The 22,289-nt window shown below is 35.8% G+C and overlaps 1 protein-coding gene and 1 pseudogene across 2 annotated transcripts in view; both read left to right on the top strand.

Annotated features, from left to right (window-relative positions):
- Positions 1–1,886: 1,886 nt before the first annotated feature.
- LOC119522573 lies at positions 1,887–5,540 on the top strand (annotated as a pseudogene).
- Positions 5,541–7,348: 1,808 nt separating this feature from the next.
- Positions 7,349–22,289, top strand: part of LOC119522571 (putative bifunctional UDP-N-acetylglucosamine transferase and deubiquitinase ALG13) — a 97,823-nt gene continuing 82,882 nt past the window's right edge. The window contains exons 1-4 of one of the 2 annotated variants that reach the window (XM_037820986.1): positions 7,349–8,492; positions 13,518–13,552; positions 14,474–14,500; positions 21,031–21,114. In XM_037820986.1, the coding sequence (XP_037676914.1) occupies positions 21,085–21,114 (30 nt within the window). In that variant the 5' untranslated portion in view covers positions 7,349–8,492; positions 13,518–13,552; positions 14,474–14,500; positions 21,031–21,084. Of the gene's footprint in view, positions 8,493–13,517; positions 13,553–14,473; positions 14,501–18,491; positions 20,398–21,030; positions 21,115–22,289 lie in introns of those variants that run through there. The other variant, XM_037820985.1, reaches the window with a different exon arrangement.

The following is a 22,289-nucleotide window of genomic DNA, read 5'->3' on the forward strand; positions in this document are numbered from 1 at the left end:
GGTATTGTGGATCTCTGATTCACATGTAGAAACCATAAGTCCTGTATTTTTTTAGAACAGGTAAAATTTTGAATAATTTTGTCTTTGTATTTCAATAAATATTTTTATTTTACCCCTGTTAAAGGGCAGAAAATATGATTGTGTTTATGCTTTATTATTGAATCATAATCCTTCTACATTTATTATTATTAAACTGTAGTTTCACTTTATCATTAATTTGTGAAATTTGGTGTCAAGAAAGGGACAGCAGCTGTTGGGTACTATAATGAAAAACAAAATCTTCTCTCAACCCAGAAAACTTCTCCACAAAGGTAGAAGAGGAAGAAAAACAATTTTATTACTGAATAAGCATTAAACCAGAATGTGATGCTTCACAGGTAATCCGCTAAAGAGACTGTAAAGAAAGAAAGAAAGCTCACTCTTTTCTATAGCCAAGCAAATACAATCCATTACATACATGTTCTCAAGAAAAAAGGAAAACTAGTCTTCAAGCAAGAGGACTTGACAGCACCAACGGTAATTGGGTGGGGTGGCCTCTGCGTTTGCTAATTGCCGTTATCCGAAGGAACAATAAAACTTTTCATATCTCTATGACTACTAGATAATTACAAGTTGGAGCCAGACACCTAAAGGAAATGGGGGAATAAGGCTGCAATCTTCCTTGATGTTTACATTTCAGAGATGACTCTCAGTTCCTTGAGAAATAAATCCCTGGGTTGTAAAGCTAGCAAAGGTATACAGACAGCTTCAAAGGGGCAGAGCAAGGATGCACAATTACAAGTTTTCTAAAAAAAAAGCTCTAAGAAAAGGGAAGGGAGGGATCTCTCCCTTATTGTACCAGGGGATTTTTTTTTCTTTTTCTACTTGTATTTACCCTTAAACCACACATCACTCATCAAAATGACAATTACCCAAGCTACACACGATTTAAAGGAACCCTCCTGTAGAAGTACGCCTAAGAGGTCTTCTAAGTCTAGATTCTAGGCCTAATTCACATCCAATCCTTTTCCGCTTTACAAAAATTTCTTCTCACAGCTCCAGTATATAGCAAGGCAAGGCAGAGCAAAAATAAGAGCTGAAGTGAGACTTTAAGGAGGAAACACAGAAAACATAAGGCGATAGAGTGGACAATGATTTTAACAATGGTGTGATGGTGGTAAGATAAAGACACTTGAGAAATCACCTCCTCTTGTACATGCCTAAGTGTAATTTATCTGTGGTATTTTATGCTGATGTGTAATTTTATATTTTAAATGCGGAAGGCTTCTATGAATTATAGATCTAGGAGTCAGAACATTTTATGAGGTCATCAAGCCTAACCACCTATTTCACATATAATGCTTTCTAGTGAAAATAACTGTCTCTGAAACTTCCCAGAACCACTACAGAAAAGCTGGCTACTTAAGAATCATAGCTGGAAGTTGAGCCCAGGATAAAGTGTGATAAAACAAAACATACAAACAAAAACCCAGGCACTTCTTTTTCACATCCTCTCAACACAACGGAAATGAAACCCTTGTTCCAATGCTATCCTGCCAAACCAAGAATCTCAAACTTCTTGTCGTTAAAAGAATTGTGATGCTCAAGCAATGATGCAAAAACAAAGTTTAGGATACGGTGCTAGGGTTGTTTTTTTTTCCCCTCTTAACCACATTATTTGAAAAAATGCATTAAACTTTGCAATTCCCCACTCCTTTATTGTGAGGGTTCCATGAACTCCAACATTCAAAAGCCCTAAAACAGTTACTAGCACATAGAAATCGCTCAGTAAAACCCAATAAAAACGCCTTAGTCTTTGGCCCCGCCCCACCAGCTTCCGCCTTCACCACAGAACGCGGTCGCTGCAGGCCGCGTGACCTCCGCTACTACGTCACATCCGGCCCCTGAAATTCGGACTTATAGAACCCTCGCAATGAAGTGCCTGTTCGTTACTGTAGGGACTACCAGCTTTGATCACCTTATTGCGTGTGTATCGGCGTACGATAGTCTCCGAGTGAGTTGAGAAGGTGGGCGGGCGGCGGCCTCACTGGCCGCTCTCCGCTGCAAGCCTTACGGCTAACTAGTTTCGGCCACCCTTCCTTGATCGCAGCGCTCGGAAAGAAATCCCTGAAGCTCTACCTCAGGTGCCGCCGCCCCTTTTCTGGCTCCTCCCTGCGCCTGTCTGGGTCCTCCTCCGGCTCCCTCTTCCTGCTTTCCCCGCCCAGCTTCGCCGAGTCCTTCCCTGGCTGCTCCTCCCCGTCCTTTCTCCAGCTCCTCCTTTCTCTGGTTTTCCCCCTCCGTTCTCCGCCTCCGCCTCTCCGGCCTCCGGCTTTGCCCTTCCTTCCGTCTGCTCCTCCACTCCGGTCTCAGGTTCCCGCCCGCCTCCCTGACCCCGCCTTCCCGGTCTCTGGCCCGCCTCGGCTGCAGCTCCTAGACGGCCGCTCCCTGGGGGGGCCCTCTAGGCCGATCGCCGTTCGCTGGGCGCCTGCAGCTCGTCTCGCCAAGCCCGCCGTCCGGGCGCCTCGCGCCGCCCCTGCCCTTCCCCCCGTTCGGCTCGCTCTCCCTCTTGGCGGAGCCCGCGCTTTTTTCCGTGTGTGGCGTCTTCGGGCGCTGGGTCGCCTCCTGAGCGCGTCCTCAGCTTAGGACTCGGTCTTCTTGCAGCCAAATTCGTGAGACGGAACCACTTGGTATTACCCCTAGTTTTTGATGCCTTTTTCAGAGTCTTTGCCTGGTATCATATTTCTCGCGGGACCGGTTATTTCACGACTTGGTGAGCCGAGTCGCTGATATGCATTAGGGCTAGTAAAGTAGATTTTCGGATCTCGTTACGAGACAGGATTATTTTTGAAAACTAACATCAGCCACAGACTACTTGGCAGCCTCTGCTCCGGTCTGAGCGCTGACTTTTTTAGGGCCCGTTCTTTTTCTGTTGTTTGTTTTGTTTGTTCGTTTTTTTTTTTTTTTTCAGTAGCCTGTTAAAAGGTCCGCTTTTTTCCTCTTCCTTTTCCAGATAATCAAGAACCTTGGTTACAACCGACTTATCCTACAAATTGGTAGAGGAACTGTGGTACCTGAACCGTTCAGTACTGAATCATTTATTCTGGATGTTTACAGGTACAAAAATTCGTTGAAAGAAGACCTTCAGAAAGCAGATCTTGTTATTAGTCACGCAGGTAAATTGCCTTAGAATCTCAGGGTTCGGTTTTTGATAAAGTGACTGTAACTTGAACAGTTCGGGGGTAAAATCACTAGAATAACTCGCCGTAGCCCTTTTGAATATAATAATTTGAATTTTTTGAATGTAACAATTGAGAAGTTTATTGGAGAGATTGTTTTATGGCTGGGTGAGAGAGGATGAGAAATTAATCCCTTTAATTCGACTTTACAGTAAGCAACACAGGGGCAACACAAATTACCCAGTGTCATGTCAGACTTGAAACTAGTATTTGGGTTTAGACCTGCTGGGCTTCCTATTGAAGGAGTGTTCAGTCTGCTACTTGGTTGAATTAATCATGGAGAAATTGGCTTTGAAAGAATCTTTACATTTCTACTAAATGTGAGTGTGGAATGAATGCAGTTGAAAATACTCTTTAGCAGCCACAAATTGTGTAAGTCATGGCCTGCTCTTCAGAAAAAAATTTTTGATCTAGTTAATCAGACTTCCAGTACCTTAAAAAGAATTGCTTTTGGAGAACATTGCAATTTTGACTGCTGGATAAGAAAGGGGGTTAGTTTCTTGGCTCTTAAAAAAATCTAGTTTGAGGCGAGAAGTCATTAGAAACAGACATTACCAACAGATTGGTGATTAAAAATGTATAGGATAATAGCAGAACTTTTGGCACTGTTCTAGGTGCTTTATGTGCATTAACTTGTTTGATCCTTCCAAATAATCCTATGAACTAAACAATATTAGTATCTCCATTTTACAGTTGGGGAAACTGAGACACAGAGAGGTTAAGTAACTTGTCCAGCAAGTTAAACAGACTTTTAACAGTCTGGTGCTAGAGTCTGTTCTCAATTACTACCGTAGAATAGTTTACTAAAATTATTTATCTACGCACTTATCAGTCTCCTCTGTCCCATTTGAAATATCTAAATGATTTTAGATTTCAAAGTTGAACTGTCCTAATATTATGTATATACATATGCATGGAGAGCTGTCCTTTACTATTTGGGGGATGGTGCCTTTCACTACTAAAGGCTTCCTTTTTTCTGCATGGTTTTGAATGGAAGTGAGGTATAGTTTCACGTCAGTATGTTGGACCTCAGTCTTACATGGGTTCAAGGCCATTCCCAGCGTGTTACTACTAGAGGTCAAGTGGCAAGGCACTGAATCATGGGCTGTAAAATTGTTGACAATTATAAAGTCATGTATTTTTCAAGTCAGGTTTGTAACATTAGACAGCAACTGATAATTGTACTTTTGTCATTTTGTTGTATAATTTTGTCATTTTGTTGTATAATTGAAAGGCCTGGTTTGTAGTTGTGCCAACTAAGTTTTTCAACTTCTGATTTCTAGCTTATAAGAAATGGTGGAAAATCTTAACTTTTCAAAAACAGTGTTAACAATTTTAATTTATTTTTGTAGGTGCAGGAAGTTGTTTGGAGATTCTGGAATGAGGAAAGCCACTTGTGATTATAAATGAAAAATTGATGAACAGTCATCAGCTGGAATTGGCAAAGCAGTTACACAAAGAGGGGCATCTTTTCTACTGCACCTGCAGGTATACTACAGACTGATTGAGTGAACTCTTGTCTTAATTCCTCCCTAACTGTTCTTCTTACCCACTTACTAACCTGTTTGTCTCTTCTGCTTCTTACCTTCTCCCACCTGTCAAACAATCTTTGATTTTCTCACCTATAAATCCCTTTTCATTTGTTTTATCTCCCACTTTGAATGTGATCTGTGTATTTCTTTGTGTGTCTGTGACTATTTCTTTGCATGTGAATATCAGAGAGAGAGAATGTGTGTGTGTGTGTGTGTTCATCTGGGTGCACCAGTCTCAGAATATAAATTTTGCATTCATTATTTAGATTTTCATTATTCAGGGAAGGCATTTGCTTATTTTAAATGAAGGCTTTGCCTTCAGTAAATCCACTGGAATCTAAATTAAATTTACTCATTTATTTTTCCAGTACATCTAATATGTGGCATGTACTGCTTTAGGTGCTGAGTATACAGTGGGAAATGAGATCAAGTCCCTGCTCTCATGGTGCTTACATTCTAGTGGTGAGGCAGACAGTAAACAAGTTCACAAATAAATGATCAAGATAATTTCACAGTGAAATGTGCTGTGAAGAAAATAAGAGAGGGTGATGTGATAGCTAGGGTGAAGACTAATTATTAGATAGGATAGACAGGGAAGGTATGACTGGGCACATGATATTTGAGCTGAGGAGGAACAGCAGTTGCAGAGGCCCTAGGTTAGGAATGACGTTGGAGTTTGGTGTGTTTGAGAAACGGGGAAGATTAGTGTGACAGGAGCATAGTGAGCAAGGGAGAGTCTAATACAAGATGAGGCTCAGCAGGGATAGCTCATATAAGAGTTCTGATTTTATTCTATATTCAGTGAGAAGCCATTGGAGCATTTTAAACAGAGGAATACTTTATGGTAAGGAGTATTATTTTCTGGAACTGTATTAGAATTCAACAGGAACTGATCAACATCACAATAGAAGGATGAAGAAAATTGCTGGTTTGTTTTCTCTTAGTTCCTTAAGTCACTAGAAGAAGCTTGCCAAAAGGCCAGGTCAGTACTCCCAATTTTTTTAACTTTAAAACTTATTCTAATTGATGTTTTAAAAAAAGAACCTCATGGACTCATTTCAGAATATATGTTTTTAAGTTACAGTAAATTGAAATTAATTTTTAAATAAAAAATAAACCCTGGAAGAAACTGGCTAGAATGTAATAAGCTTTCTTTTACTGCTTCTGTCTCAGGAATTCAGTAAATACTTGTTCATTCGTTAAATAAGTATTTATTGACCATCTGCTATGGACTGAGCACTGTTCTAGGCATTTGGTATATATCAGTTATAAAAGAAAGATCCCTGTTCTCATTGAGGGGGGCAGATTCAGTGATTGATTCAGGAGCAATTGTTGGTTCTCATCCCTGTAGTGATGGAAGAAAAGGGATGTCAAGGTGGCTTTGTAATACAGAAGTCATTCTTGAAGTATTATAATAAGTCTGGCAACAAACTAGATAATTAAAATTTTTGTTGGCTTCAGATAATGGGCATATCTGCTCTTGGGTAGTTGAGATTGTTAGAAGTTAAAATCATTTTGTTTTGAGGAATACATTTTCATTTTCCTAACTGGTTTATGTAAATCAATTTTTCCAGATACTTGAGTATTTTCATTCTAAATGTTAAATCACCTTTGATTTTATGTCAGTACAGTTAAAGAAAAACATTGATTTCATAAACACACCCTAACTTTCTACTTAGGATGAAAAGGAAGCCACACAAGTCTCCAATTTTTTTCATATTTTACAGTTTTAGAAATCTTTTTCTTAAATTAATTTCAAGAAAGTCACACATGAAAGCAGTAAGAATCAATAATTGGTTGATTGGTTGTATTTTCATTTTAGGCTGGGTGGTTTTATGTCTGTTCTAATTTAAGTGGTTGGTTTAATTAAATTTCTGAAGTGATAGTTTATGTTGTGGTTTAGAACATTCTTTCCAACATGCATGGTGATTATTGCTTAATTATGTATGGCTTTATGATACTAAATTACCAGCAAAAAAGTTACTTCACAATCTTCATGCATGGCCTAGGAGTTTTCCCAGCTTATTTTTCTTGTCTGGAGGCTATTACTTTTGGTTTCATTTATTCCTTTTTCATACATTAGTTTTGCTTCAATTTATATCTGCCTACACCTGATTAATATTACAAAGCCATATGAACATGCCTTTCATGAAATAACGTTTCTGAAATATTTCAGTTGATGTAAGAGAAAAAACATCTGCTGAATTAATTTTGACGTTATGTACTACCCTATTTTGCTTTAATAATCTTTTCTTAGTATATGTACCTATATTATTAAAGTACATAAATTCACATGTACATTTTGAAAAGCAAAACTGTATGCTTGGAAGTTAGAATCAGTCATCAAGTGGGCAGCAGATGAATTATGGAATTTTCTCCCATGTTACCTAATATTTTTCTTCTTTTGTTTTAGCACACTTCCTGGGCTGTTACAGTCAATGGACTTATCAACACTGAAATGTTTTCCTCTTGGCCAGCCAGAAAAATTTTCTGCATTTTTGGATAAAGTTGTTGGATTACAAAAATAAATGCTAAACTCTCAACACTTTAAAAACACCCCCCAAATCCAACCTATGGAATGTGATTAAATCAAATTATATATATATATATATATATATATATTTGCAGAATGATATAAATTAATAAACTGCCTATATCTGTAGAAGGCATAGAAAATTTTATGGTGTGGACATTTGCACTTGGGTCCAAATCCTAACTGCAATGTAGTAGACCTAGATTTTCCCTAATCTTAATATTTTAGTAAAAGAGATATATAGTAGGCATTTGCAGGTTTTATCCTAGAATCCCAAATGGATTTGCAGTCATGAAAAAGTCAATGAAATTTGAAAACTTTTTAAGATAAAGTGCTTGAGAAGAACTATAAATGTAGTTAGTGTGATGTTACTTAGAATACAAAATGAAACTAACAAACTTGAAAAATTTTTTGAATGAGGTCTGCATCTTTAGCTTCATAATCTGAGGGGGAAAAAGGCAAACAAAAATGATAGATTGTGCTCTGTGAAATAAAATGTTCAATAATTGCCTAAAAAAGATGAACTGCGAAGTCAGTTGGTGTATTGAACCTGGACAAACTACTTTTATCTGCCAGAATAGAGTGGAGTGGATGTGTTAGCTTTTTTCTCTAAACCATAAATAGAAAGAGGCAAAATAATTTCACCCAATGTTAAAGCTTTACTGGTTTGAGAAGAAGAAATCAAAAGAAGACTTCTACCAGTAGGACTTAGTGTTATGTTTAAGGACCTATCTCACAATGGTATTGAAACATTTACTGTAACATCATAAAGAAATTTAGAATTTATGTGTTTTAAGTTTTACAAACTAATAGTAAATGATTTGACAAATATATGGTTTTAAAATTCGCAAGATACTCAAGATAAGTACATTGTGAAATTCTTTTTGACTAAATGGTCTCAATTCCTTTAAACTAGATTATCCTTAACTGTCCATAGTTCTCTGGCAAAAAGTTTAGATATAATTTATCCATAAAAATAGAACATCCATTTTAAAGACCTATCATATTATCCCAAAAAGGTTGAATGTTCCAAACATTTTACTTGGGATGCGTTATATAATGTTCTTGTAGATTTGTTTTCCTGATTGTGTTTTACTTAGGCTAATATTAAAATAAATTCTTACTAATGGTAGAAGGTGGTGGCTGAGAAGTACTCTGGGTAGCAGGAGGAAGCCAACTTGGATTAAAATTTTGCTGAGAATAATCTAAAAAGTGAGTAATCTAAATGTACATAGTTGAAAATTCACAGCACCATAATCCTAATTGTTTGTGTATGTTATACTGATGCTTTATGGGACAGGCTGTACAAATCCATAGAAAGAATCTGGGTGTTTTCTGGGCCCTTTTTATAATGAGTTTCCCTCACTGATGGAAAATTGTGGCTTAAAATTTATGTTGGTCACTCAGTCTTTTATAGTTCTTTTATGGCATGAATACAAATAACTATAGAGAATCAAAAACAAAACACCAGACATGTAAAAAGCCATATGGGCCCCCAAATCATGTGCCTCATACTTTAGCACAAGAATGCATTACCTAGGTTCCCTCATATCATTTAGGGGAGGCTTAAGCCTATGGTGTCAGCTGTGTGTAGTGACATCTCTTACTACAGCTTTGTGAAATTTTATATCATTTGTGGGGGGTTAAATGAAACGATACCTTAGAATCATTTTGAGGCAGTGATCCTCAAAATTATCCAGTCCACTTCCATTGATTTTCGGATGAGGAAAGGCTGGAGGTTATGACTTACCCAAAATAACACAGCTTTTGGCAGAGCTGCCAGTAGAAGCATCTCCTTGACTCCCAGTCCTGTCTGTGTTCTTTCTACCAGACCATAATAGATGTTGTAGTCTTATTGTTTCTTTAGAATTGTTTGCCTAGTATTTATTTTAGTTGTCTAATCCATTCCAAGGAAGGTTTTGTGTATTTCCAGAAATTGGTAGTTTATTTTAAGAGGAATTTCACATATTGGATTTTACTTTGGTATATGGCATCCCATTCTTTACTTAGGATGTAGAGTCACACTTAGAAACGTGATTCCTCAGTTATTTGGAATCTAGCAAAATGCTGTGGATGGGATTGATACTTAGACTGGATGAATGAAGACTTTTAAGACAAAGATTGCAGGCTTAGGTAGTTGGAAGAGAATTTAAAGATGAGCTCAGACCACTCATTTTACAGATGAGGAAACAGGCTAAGATAATTGTTATGTTCACATCTTATTTAGTCCTTACAAAAAATTATTGTAAATCAAAATTCTCTTTGAAATATTTGCTCAATAAAGTTAAATCTGGTTTAGTTTCATTATACAGCTAATGGGGCTTCAGGTTCTTGAAATCAGTGAGTAAGTGGAATGCAGTTTATTTAGCAGTTTTCTCCTAGGAGTATTTAATTTTCTAAGGCTAAAGAAGCAAAAGAAAGAGCTTATTTTGGGAAATTCACACCATGGATAGGTTCAGGGGTGAACAGATAATAGTAGCAAGTTTATGGTATTAGAGTAGATGAAAAGTGATGAGATTGTGGGATGACCTTGGGAGTTAAGGGTTTTAAATGAAGTGTGTGCTTATACTTAAGAGGAAAGAAAGCTAAAGGATTTGATGTGGGGCTCTTAAACATTTAAAAATAGTCATTATCTAAAAGTATTACCAAGTGTCTAATTTGTAGATACATTAGAGCATTGATTTGTGTGCTTCTAATATAAATCATATATATACATGCAGAAAATATGTATAAAAATATACCACTTCTTTGGTTAATAGTTTGAGAAAGAGTTTTCCAAGAATAAAAATAAGTCCTGAATGACTATTACTATGTAGATATTTTTTCTTGGCTCTTTATTAAGGTGTAATCACCTAAGTCATCCCTCTGATTTGTTCATAATACAAAATTGTCAGATATAACCAAAACTCTGCATATAGTTTGAAAAATGAAATATCTGGGCAGTTGATTTTATTAGCTTTTTGGGGAAGATTTGGAGTGGGTGGTCAAGATAGCATGTGGTGATAAGTTTTCTGCCCTACAACTAGTACTGTATTTTCATGGGGAAGGCGAGGAACAAAAAGTAACAAGAATAATTGTAGTTAACAATTGTTGAGTGCTTGGTCTGTATCAGGTACTATTCCAAGCAGTTTACATGTATGAACCCCTTTAATCTTTATAATACCCTATGAAATAGCTACTATTACTGTCCCAGTTTACAAATGAGGAAACTGAATTCAGTATATAATCTGAAAAAGGAGTTTTATGCTGCCGAAGAGTCCAAGAGATATCTGGGAGTTATAATTACAACACTGAATTCCAGGATAGTTTCATCATTTATGGGAACAATAGGACAGAATATTCGAAATCAGGACTATCCCGCAAAATTCAGATGGTATGATAGCCACAGGTATATAACCTGTTTCATCTTTTACATTGCTATTTAAAAGCATATTGATTGCTACTCATAGAACTCATGTGGAGAAACTCTCCTAGTTCATTTACTTGATTGCAAATTATTTACTGGCTCTTTTATCTTTTCATATATTTCAGTTCTAGGGTTCTATTTTTGCTCCTCTTATTATTTCTTGGTATTTTCATCACATCCAGAGCTTCTACAACTGATGATTCCCCTTTCTATATCTCCAAACTCGGATTTCTCCTTTTCATGTTTCTGAGATCCTTATCTCTATTAATGGTGTCAGTCTAGTCAGTCCTCCAAGCTTTGACTCTTATACTGCCCCTTATATCTAATTGGTCATCAAGTACTCTCAGCTTTACTTCATAAATATATATATATATATTCATTCATTCACTCTTTTAACAAAAATATATAATGAGAATCTTCTTTTTATCAGCAAGACTCAAGACATGATTCTTTCTCTGGAGACTAGATGGGGAGGAAGTTTGTCTTAAATCATGCTTGAGTCTCTTTTGAAACAGTGGGCTTTCTATAAATGATGAATGTACTTATGTATATATTCTTTTCTCATCTTGATGAAGATTAGGTATTGGTTCTAGGATGCCTGGCTTTGACTTAACTCCAAAGTGTCTAGTATGTCTCTTGTTCAGAAGAGAAATCACATTGTATGGTGAAGTTTGTAGGTTAAAGTGTTTACAGGAATAATGTCTAAAGTATAACAGTTACCCTAATGGTATTTAAGAGTCTGCGAAGTAATGGTACCTATTGGGGATTTGTGCTAAAATTTTGTATGATGTTAAAAATCATACATATAAAAAGCAGCTATAAGAATATATATTCTATATAGAGAGAGACTATATATGAGAAAAGAATATATACATCTTTTCCTTTAAAGATTACATGAAGAAAGGCTTAGGATAGCCACTAAAGGAAACTTGATTTAATTATTTATTAAATGGTTTATTCCACACATGAACAGCAGAATTCTTTATTTTGTATCATTCGTTTAATTCTTAAAATTTTTGTAGGTAGCTAGACAAAGGGTGGATAAATCTAGCTAGCTTCAAACAGGAATGTAGGATACATGCTTCTTGAGTTTGGTGTTGATTCTTGGAGAATCTTTTGAGGGCTTTCTTATACCATTTTACACCATCTATTTTGGTGTTTCACTTCTTGGTCTTTATTGCCTTTGTTTATGAAATTTTACCACATCCCAGCCATAATGGCTGATTTTGATTTTGTTTTGATGGCTGTAGTCCTTTTCTCTAAGGCGAAGGTTCTTGAGTGTCCTTGGGTAATGGAACTGTTTAAAACAACTCCTTCCTTCCCTTATACATAAACATAATTTTGCAGTGAATTCAGGGAGCTTACAGGTACCTTGAGGCCCCGGAGGTTAAGAATCCCTAGACTGAGGCCAACTTCAGTAACTTCATTCCTTGGCCATTGTTCATTAATATTCTGGTGATAAATCCTAGACTCTTAAAATTAAAGCCTATTGATTAGGTACATTTATGTTTAGTATTCCCAGTTTTTATAATATAACGCAAATTATAAACTTCTCAACTTTAAAACATACCAGACAACACCTTTTGAAACTAACCTTAATGCTCTTGTACTATTAACTCAATCCCTGTAATGCATAATGCCTCATAGCACTGTTTCTAATTGACAAAAAGAACTAAATGGATTTTTTCATTTGTAGGGTCAGGATGGTACTACATTAGCCTATTTGTTGAAGATGACCAGTAAAGCAATGCAATATTGTTATGTACTCATTTCCTGTCAAGGTTGCTTTTTTAGTATTTGCTGAATTCTGATAGTCACTGTTGGAATGTCATCTATGAGATAATATAAAGTGAGAGGGAATATATTGCAGCTTTCCCCACTGTTCATCTCCCCTTTTGTACAGGAGAACATAATGGTCGTTAATCTACTGCCAGTGTGAAGTGGGTGAATAATATACTGCTCAAATTTAGGAGTGAAAGATATCCCTAAATCCTTGGCATGAATTAATAATTTTCTGGATCTCAGTTTTGCTATTTGTGAATTAATAAAACTAACTTTACTCATAGGTGATTTCTAAGATATAAAACCAGGTGTGTGGCATGTTTGAAAATTTAAAAATGCTGTTGAAATAATAAATTTTTCCTTGATTATTTTGTTTTAAGAAGTAGGAATAAGGTTAGAGATGTTTGCCTAGATTTCACTCTCTCTCTCTATATATATATATGTATATACATGGTTCTAAATGATACAGAGCAGAGTCTTCCTTGAATTTCATGTTTAAATACATAATCAGTCTCTAGCTGGGGTTATAAAGTAAAGAGAATTAAAGTTTATTTAGAAGTTTAAATGAATTAATCTTTCCAGTGCTTTAAAACAAAGAAAAGAAAGTTCTGGTCTTTATTCTTCCTCTACTGAATCTCCTGTCTCTATACTGAACAGACACTTTATGAACAGACACTTTATCTTAAATTAAAAAAAAAAAACTAACAAGCAAAAAGCAAAACACAACCTTCAGTATTCCTGTGCCAGTATGATACACTTTTTTAAAAAATTGCTGCTTCCTTATTCCTTTTTCTCTAGTCTACTCTGATATCATGCTTCATGTAGAAGTGGGAAGAGAAGGAAATAAAGGCAAGTGGTTCTTGGTAATGTTTATTCTGTTTGCATTTCTGCACAAGGATCACTGCTCTTGGAAATTCATCCTTTTTCTTGCCTTTATTTTCTTCTTCCCAAAACTTGAGGTCTGTGGCCACGTTTTGATTTAGAACCATTGGGTTAGAACCCTTTCATCATAAATGCTGCTTTGCTAATTCTGTTTGCATGTCCAACAGGAAAAGAAGTGGTGGGTTCTAGTTCCAGGGTGCTGGTAAGAAACATTTTTTCTAAAAACTTTACCATTGTATTTTTCAGTAATGAAAGACTTTAAAAATAGAGTCTATGTTATTGAATTATTTTTCCCAATTGGTCCCATGTTATTTGGTAATAAAAATAATTGAAATAAATTATTTAATACTAAGTGCCTTAATACTAATTGCCTTTTCAGCAGGCTCTGTCACAAGTTGTATATACATGTGTTTGTTATTTTAAACAATCTAGGGCTGTTTATTTCATTTGGTGAGGTCTAATTTATCATTTATTTTATATGTGTCAGCCTCACTTTTTTTCCAGGATAATAGGCAAATCCCCCTAAAGCTATTTCTACAGACAATGTTGATCACAAATTTGACCATGTAAATCACAAAACTTTTTATCCAACATAGAATCACAGGGAATCACTATCCTTAAACCTGAAAGAAAACTTAGAAATCATGCAGCCCATCTCCTTCATTTTACAGATGAGAAGACTTGACACCCAAGAGATTAAAGTAGCATAACCAAGCTCATAAAATATTCTTTTCATGGTACCTTATTGCCTTTCATAAAACAAACAAAAAAAGAACTTAAAGCAGTGTTTCCTATGTATATACAACTATACCTTGTATGTAAAAGATAATATATACTTAAAAAATGCAGGCATATATACTTCATTTAGTTGTTTGAAACCTGGAGTATTATCTTAGAATTAAAACTGCTAGTGGTCATATGTTTTACTAAAAAGAGTTTCCCACTTGAGTGAAAGAAGAAATAATTATATCAGTTAAACCACAAACCATAATTTCAATCTAAATTTCATTATATAAAGTAGTAATTATAAAGTTACACCACATCAATTTCATGACAGGTAAAATATTATGTTAATTATTTTATTTTAATTTTCTTCAATTTTTTAATTTTAACCTCTACCCAGAGATGGAGTACCTAAAAAGTCTTCAAGGTAATTATTTTTCATTTCATTGTCTTCCCATTATTTAAGTTATCAAAGGGAGGAACCTAATCATGGGTAGGGAAACCTCTGATGGGGCCATGTTTAGATTTTGGCTTGATTTCCAGTAGAATTTAGGTGGAATTGTTCTGGTTCTTACTTTTTTTTTTGGGCCAAAGAATAATTTCTTACTGAGTTAGATTTTGATTATGGAGAAATTTCTAGAGCATCATTTCTCAAACTTTGAAATGTTAACAGATGATCTTTGGGAAAAGAAAAGGTTTGGAAAAGGTCAGGTCAAAGAAAGTTAAGCATCAAGCAAATTTTGAGCCTTTACTATTGCTAATAGACATTGTGAATGTCAGCAAGTCTTATGCAGTATTTTTCAGAAGTTTGGCCTTGGAATCCTCTTTTCAGGAACACTTATTAATAACTTGTGGAACACATTGTTTTAGAGCAGTAGTTCTCAAAGTGTGGTCCCTGGTCCAGCAGCATCATCACCTGGGAACATGCTAGAAATGCATAGTCTCAAGACGTATCCCAGACTTGCTGAATCAGAATCTGGGCATAGAGCTCAGTGATCTCCATATGCCCACCTCTTGAGAACCACTGTTCTAGAGGCTTACAGGATTAGTTTGTGGTAGAGGAATGATTACTCAGCCAGTTGGGATTTCAAGTGCAATAGTATTTCAAAGGGCAGCGTGACATACCTTGAAATGGCTTTCTGTTACCTACAGGTTGAAGTCTAGTATTGTCCCACAGGTCTTTAAAAAAAAATCCTATTGTATTAATTTGGGGTACATAACCTTTTCCTTACCTCCTCTGAGCCTTTGTTCATACTGTTTCTGCTTTGGTATGCCATTCCTCTTCTTTATAGTAATGATGCGAGAATCAGGAAACCGTAGTGATAGTCCCAGTACTATTATTGATTGCTTGTGGAAACTTGGGCAAGTCTTGTAATTGTTCGAAACCTGTTTCGTATCTGTAAAGTAAGAGATCACTTCCAGTTGTAAAGTTCTACTTGTATCATTTATTTTCACAGTTTATTATGCTGTTCGGTTTCTTGTTTATCACTGAATAAAAATTTTAAACTTAATTTTTAATTTTTATTTTAAGGTAATACATATAAATAATTTAAAATATTTACTAGTTCTAAAAAGAAATAGCAGTCCTATGTCCCATCTCTGATCCTGCCTTCCTATATATTATATAAATATTACATTATTTTATGTTTTTAAAATAATACGCTCAACTTGTGTTTTTTTTCTGCTTTATTAAAACTGCTTTTAAAAATTTGGATAACATCTATAGACTTCCTACTATGGAAAGGAGGCTCTATCTACCTCCTTTATCTTCCTATTCCCTCTCTTCCCCGTTTCCTTTCGCATCCTCCTAATTCTGTTTGATCAGTTTTTATGAGATCAGATTTCAGTTTTCGTATTGCTCGGCATCTGAGTCATGTAGTATGTGTTCAGTGATTAATTTCCTTTCCTGTAAAACTGTTTTCTCTCATTTTGTTTATTTTTTCATTTGCTCAGCTTTCAATAGAAACCACTCCAAATTCTCCAACAGAATTGTACATCTCCCCTCAATATGTACAAACACATCAGATTATCAATAACTTTATTTTTTGAGTTCTCTGTCCTTTAATCTGAACTGGTTGTTCTCTAGTCCTGCTGAATATCTGTCTTCCAGGGATTTACACTTCATCCTTATCCCAGAAATTCCCCTTGCTTCTCTCTTGTGTTTAGTTCCCTGTTTCCTGGACTGTATGCCTCCTCATTTTTGTTTTGTTTTGTTTAACTTATTTATTTTAGCGTTGAAATATCCTCCTAGCCTACTGAGAAAGGGTAGTAAATTTTTTGAGATCTTACATGTCTGAAAACACCTTGTTCTACTCTCCCTCTAATTGACTAATATAGAATTCTAGGTTGGAAATAATTTTCCCTCAAATCTCAAACTTCACTGTTTTCTAGCTACTAGTACTTCTGTTGAGAAGTCTGTGGTTAATCATATTTGTGATCTTTTGTCTATGACCTGTTTTTCCTCCCTGAAAGCTTTAAGATCTTCTCTTTAGCTCCTGACTTCATAATTTCATTGTTATATGCATTGCTGATCCTTGTTGTTTCATTGTTCTGGCTACTTCATGGACCCTTTCACTCTCAATCTGGATACTCATATCCTACAGTGCTAAAATTTTCCTTATATCATGTGCTGTCATCATCATCTTTTCCCCTCCATTTTCTTTATTTCCTTTGGGCCTCCTATTGGTTAGATGCCTTTCCAGCATTGATCTTATTTTCTTTTTTCTCTCCAATCTTGTTTTCTTGTCTGTTCTGTGAACTTCTCAACACTAAATTCTATTCCTCCTTACTGCTTTTTCTTTTATGTTTAAATTTGCATACACTAAAATTAGAATGTACAGTCCTGTAAATTCTGACAAATGCGTAGTCCTGTAACTACTACCATAATCAAGATAACAGAACAGTTCCACCCCATACGTTCTTTCTTGTAAGCTCTTTGTAGTCAACTCTTCCCTCAACCCTAACCATTGACAACAATTGATCTGTTTTCCTTTCTTACAGTTTTGCCTTTTCCAGAATGTCATATAAATGCAGCCTTCTTTTCACTTAACATGATGCATTTGAGATTCATCCATGTTCTTGTGTGTATTACTAGTTTGTTATTTTTTTATTGCTTAGTAGTGTTCTATTGAATGAATGTACTGTTGAATGGATGTACTACAGTTTGTCAGTTCACCAGTTGAAAGAAGTTTTGGTGGCTCATGATTATAAAGCTGCTATAAATATTCACAGTATAGGTTTTTATGTGAACATAAGCTTTCATTTCTAAAGGGTAGATACTGAGAAGTGAGATTGCTGGGTCATGTGGTAACTCTATGTTTCACTTTATAAAGACTGCTCAACTATTTTCTAGAGTATCTGTACTATTTTCCATTCCCATGAGCAGTTTATGAGAGTTCCAGTTGCTCCACATGCTTGTCATCACTTGGTATTGCCAGTTTTTCAATATTTTTAAAATTTTAGCCATTGTAAGATGTTTATAGTAGTATCTTGTGGGTTTTTTTCCTCATTGTGTTTTTAATTTACATTTCCCTAATATCTAATGAGGTTGAGCATAAATCTTGCGCTTCAAAGGACACGAAGAAAGTGAAAAGACAATCCACAGAATGGGAGAAAATTTTGTAAATCATGTATCTGATAAAAGACTTGTATTTAGAACATGTAATGAACTATTACAACTCAGTAATAAAAAGACAAACTAACCCAATTAAAAGAATAGACAAAGGATCTGAATAGACATTTCTCCAAAGCCATACAAATGGCTGGTAAGCACGTGAAAGAATGTTCAACGTCATTAGCCATCAAGGAAATGCAAATCAAAATGACAGTGAGATAGCACTTCACACACACTAGGATGGCTAGAATTAAAAAGATAGACAATAATGAGTGTCAGCGAGGATGTGGAGAAATTGAAACCCTCATACACTGCTGGTAGGAATGTAAAATGGTGCAGGTTCTGTGGGAAAGAGTCTGGCAGTTCCTCAAATGGTTAAACATGGAGTTGATATATGATCAAGCAATTCCAGCAATTCCACTCTGGGTATATACATAAGAGAATTGAACGTATGCCCACACAAAAACTTGTACAGTCTTGAAGATTTTCTCCTATGCTTGTTTCTGAAGGTTTTATAGTTGTATATTTTACTTTTACATCTGTGATCTATTTTGAGTTAATTATTGTACAGATTGTGATGCATAGGTTGAGGATCATCTTTTCTGCATATGGCTATCAAATTGTTTGAGTATCATTTGATGAGAATACTTTTTTCTCTATTGAATGGCTTTTGCACCTTTGTCATAAATCTGTTGACCATATTTGTGTGTCTATTTCTGTATCCTTCCTCTGTTTATGTTTTTTTCGATTTTGTTTTCTGTCTTCCTATCTACTTTTTCTTCTCTTTGTTTCCAGCTCTTTCTCCTATTACTTTTCTGATCATCTCTCTCCTTCTCCTGATTTTCCTTTCCTCCATTCCCTTCCTGAATATGAAGTATATGGTTTAGTATTAATGTTTTATCTACATTATTTTTAGCTTAAAAATAGAAAGGAAGAATTTATATTTTTCTCTACAGTACAAAATGCCAAAAATGAATTAACTTTTAAATTGTAACCCCTAATTAATTTTTCTTGGTGAATTAGTGGCCTTAAAGAAAGATGGTGATCCTTCCCCCCAAACCATGTATTTAAGAACTTTTGTGAAAGGAATCACTTTCCCAGTGTTATGGTTTCTTTAAAAAAGAAATTAATTAAGGTAGTTTGAAATTGGTATGTTAAGGGCTTAAGGCAGACTTTTATTGCTTTGTCTACCAGTCCTAACTTATTTCATTCCTAAGTTATAAAATTGATTTCCTATAGCTGGCATTCATAATTACTACTGGATCTACAAATACAAGAATAGTTATTTTGAAAACAGCTTAATTTTGCAGCTTCTTCAAAGCCAGCTTTTGACCTAGATTTAAATTATTCTATCAACACTTACAGAAAGGAATTGGATTTTGGCATTCAAATAAAAATGAGGAAGACAGTTGATAGTGCAATCAGGTAATATAAGTGTCCAGTTCTGTCACTTGTATAAAATGAGCACAGGTCTCATTTTACTTTGGTTTTCTTAGAATCCAGAGAAGTTTTTCTGGAAAAGTACTCTTAACAAGACATTAAGCATTGCTTTCATGTCCAGTGCCTTTCATACCATGTCATAAGCATTTTAAATGTAGCCTATTAGAAAGTTTGTAAGATATTCTTTTTATATTGCTTCAATTAAAAATTTCATTGTTCTATTTTTAAAAAAAAACATACTTTTGCATTGTTTCTTTTAGTTAATGCTGCACAATTATTTTGAGACATTATTCAAGAATCTTATCAGGGTATCCTGACATAGCTAATAGATTTAGATTCCGTGACCTTAGCAGAGGGTTATTATTGAGGATAACTAAATGAGATTACTTAAACTCCACACCTGAAATGTCCAGATAATCGCTTTGGTACTTTAGTTTGCTTGAACTGTGACCCGTGGGCCTAGAGATCAAGGAAGGTTTCTTTTCCCTTTGTTTTTAAAACATATTCTTAATGCAAAAGTTTACTAGTTAATTAAGTTCATATTTTTTTCCTTCATCTCCCTGAAACTGTGAAGGGAGCAGGGAATTTGGGCAGAGACTGGAGTTGAAAATTTGGACAGTGATTTTAAAGCAATGTAATGTGGGCCAGGATGCGTGACACACACCTGAACCTTATTGCAGTGCCTTTGCTGCCTCGTGCAGCAGTTGCCCTGAGTTAAGCTGCAAACACTGCTCCCGTTTGGTCTCCAAAGCTCAGCTGCTTGTGCATACCTCTCTCAACCTTGGGCTGATTGGGTTAATCCCACCCTTCTCTAACGAGGTAGCTCTGCAAGCAGTCTCCCTTCCATGTCTCCTTCTCAAGTCGAGTGCCTTATTCCTAGGAGCATCGGTTCTTTCTCTTCTTTTCACAGGGTCCCGACTTGTCCCGTGCAAGCCAGCTCTTGGCTTCTCCTCTTGAAAGGTGCCAAGACGCTGCTGCGCTGCCTCCAACTGCCTTCTCGTGCCTAGACTCGGTTGCTTTCTGGATACCTGCATAAGCAAGCCCTTGTCACCTCTGCCCACTCCTACCTGCAGTCTGCTTTTTCTTGTTGCTACACTTCTGTTCCTTTATCCCCGCCCTCCCTCTGCACAATGCAAAAAGGATGGAAAAAGTACTGCGGCCAGAAGTCTCTGAATGAGGCGTCCATGGATGATTATTTAGGCAGCTTAGGGCTGTTTCGAAAGCTGACTGCCAAGGATGCCTCTTGTCTCTTTCGGGCTGTTTCGGAGCAGGTAAAAGTAAAACAAATGCATCAACCCTATGGTGAATTTTCAGAGTTTGAGGCTTAGCATGGTCCTGAAGACCTGCAACCCAAGTAAAAGTTCCCTAACTGTTAAAAAACAAAAAGAAAAAATCCCTTTTCTCTTTCCTAGGGGAACAAAACATCCAGGCTTATCGGGTCCTGGAAAGGAGGCTTTCTGCTCCTTTTGGTTTTAGCTTGGTGCACACCTTTGCTGATTAGTCCAAATATATTGTTGTGCCTCTTCTCTTTTCTGTTTTCTAAATGCCTCTTTGAATTGTGGGAGCAATAAGATAATGGGCTTAAAGAACTTTGAAATGTAACTTCATCCTATAAGTAAGCAGTCCCTGCTTCCTCTAAATTGCGTGTCTAAAGACAATTTTATAGGCTGTGCCTTAAGGAATAATACAAAATTGGGAGTAGCAAGGGGGGAGGGCATGACAGATTATCCCTCCCCAATCCTACTAAAGATAGTAAAACATTTTTAGTAAGATCAGGATTTAGTTTCCCAATTTCCTGTTTATGTTTTGAATAAGACACTTAAGTTTTCATTTTATAGTCTTAATTTCGAAGCTTCTGTTTCAAATGACTGCTGATTATGAGTTGGTCTTTCCCTTCTTTTCAGTTGTTTTGCAGCCAGGTCCATCATTTGGAAATCAGGAAGGCTTGTGTCTCATATATGAGGGAAAATCAACAAACTTTTGAGTCTGTAAGTAGAATACATACCCAGGGGGGAGTTGTCTGTAGAGTGTGTAGCAACTGGGAAAATGGATTTTGAGCATTTATATGCTAAAACTAAATTTTTTGCAGTCTCTTGTCTCAGTAGCCAATATTTAATTCCCAGCTGGTTTACCCCTAGCTAGCATACTCTGGGCTGCCTCAGAATTGTTTTGTAGTGTAATTAGCAATTAAGAAAAAGGTTAATCTGTATCCTTCCCACTATTTCTTTCCTTCACCCTACAAAAAGAAACCCTAAAAAGTTACTTTTTAACTGCTGTTTTGTATTATCCATACCATTGTTTTCTTGAACAATTATTAGTAGTTCATGACATTGTAAAGGTTTGGTTATGTTAATATGCAAATGGATCCACCTCTATTCTCTTGCCTAATCTGTGACAGTAAACTTCAACCAGTCCGTTTGAGGTAACTTGTAAGGCTTAATTGTAAGGAAACAAATTGGTCCCAAACATCCAGTCTTTGCATGTGACAGATTGTGATAATTGGAGCTCTGCCACTAATAGTTTACTTAAAGTAAAACAACTTCTAGAGGGCATCTTTGTAAATGTTCAAGTATTTGAATTCTTATTAACAAAACTGGAGGTTTCATCAAGCTCTGATTTGAAGTGTGCTCTTTCATGTGGCTTTTTATTTTCTTTAACTCCTATACTTTCTAGTATTATTTATTTTTTTATGACTGTATATCATGGGTATTTTCCTTCTCTTCAAGGTTTACTCTTAATTTTCTCAACAGATTTCAGGGAATTTTAAAACTATGTGAAGGCTTTTTAACTTTAAAGCTCATTAGCTTGAAGTTCATTATAGTCTTCACCACACCTGCGGAAAGGATTATTTGTGAAATTACTTCAAATGCAAGACCATGGTGTAAAGCAGTGCATCTCAAATATTTTTGTGTATACAGATCACCTAGGGATCTTGTTGAAATACAGATTCTGATTCAGTAGGTTTAAGGTGGGACCTGAGATTTCTGCATTTTTAACAAACTCCCAAGTGATGTTGTTGCTCATGGACAAGGATGTATGTAAAACTTTAAAACAAGTTGTTATTGACACACATGACAACATGGATGAATCTCAAAATAATTATGCTTAATGTAAGAAGGCAGACGCAGGAAAGGGTACATACTGTATGATTTCCTTTATGTAA

This window comes from Choloepus didactylus, chromosome X, assembly GCF_015220235.1.
Source record: "Choloepus didactylus isolate mChoDid1 chromosome X, mChoDid1.pri, whole genome shotgun sequence".
Lineage (NCBI taxonomy): Eukaryota > Metazoa > Chordata > Mammalia > Pilosa > Megalonychidae > Choloepus > Choloepus didactylus.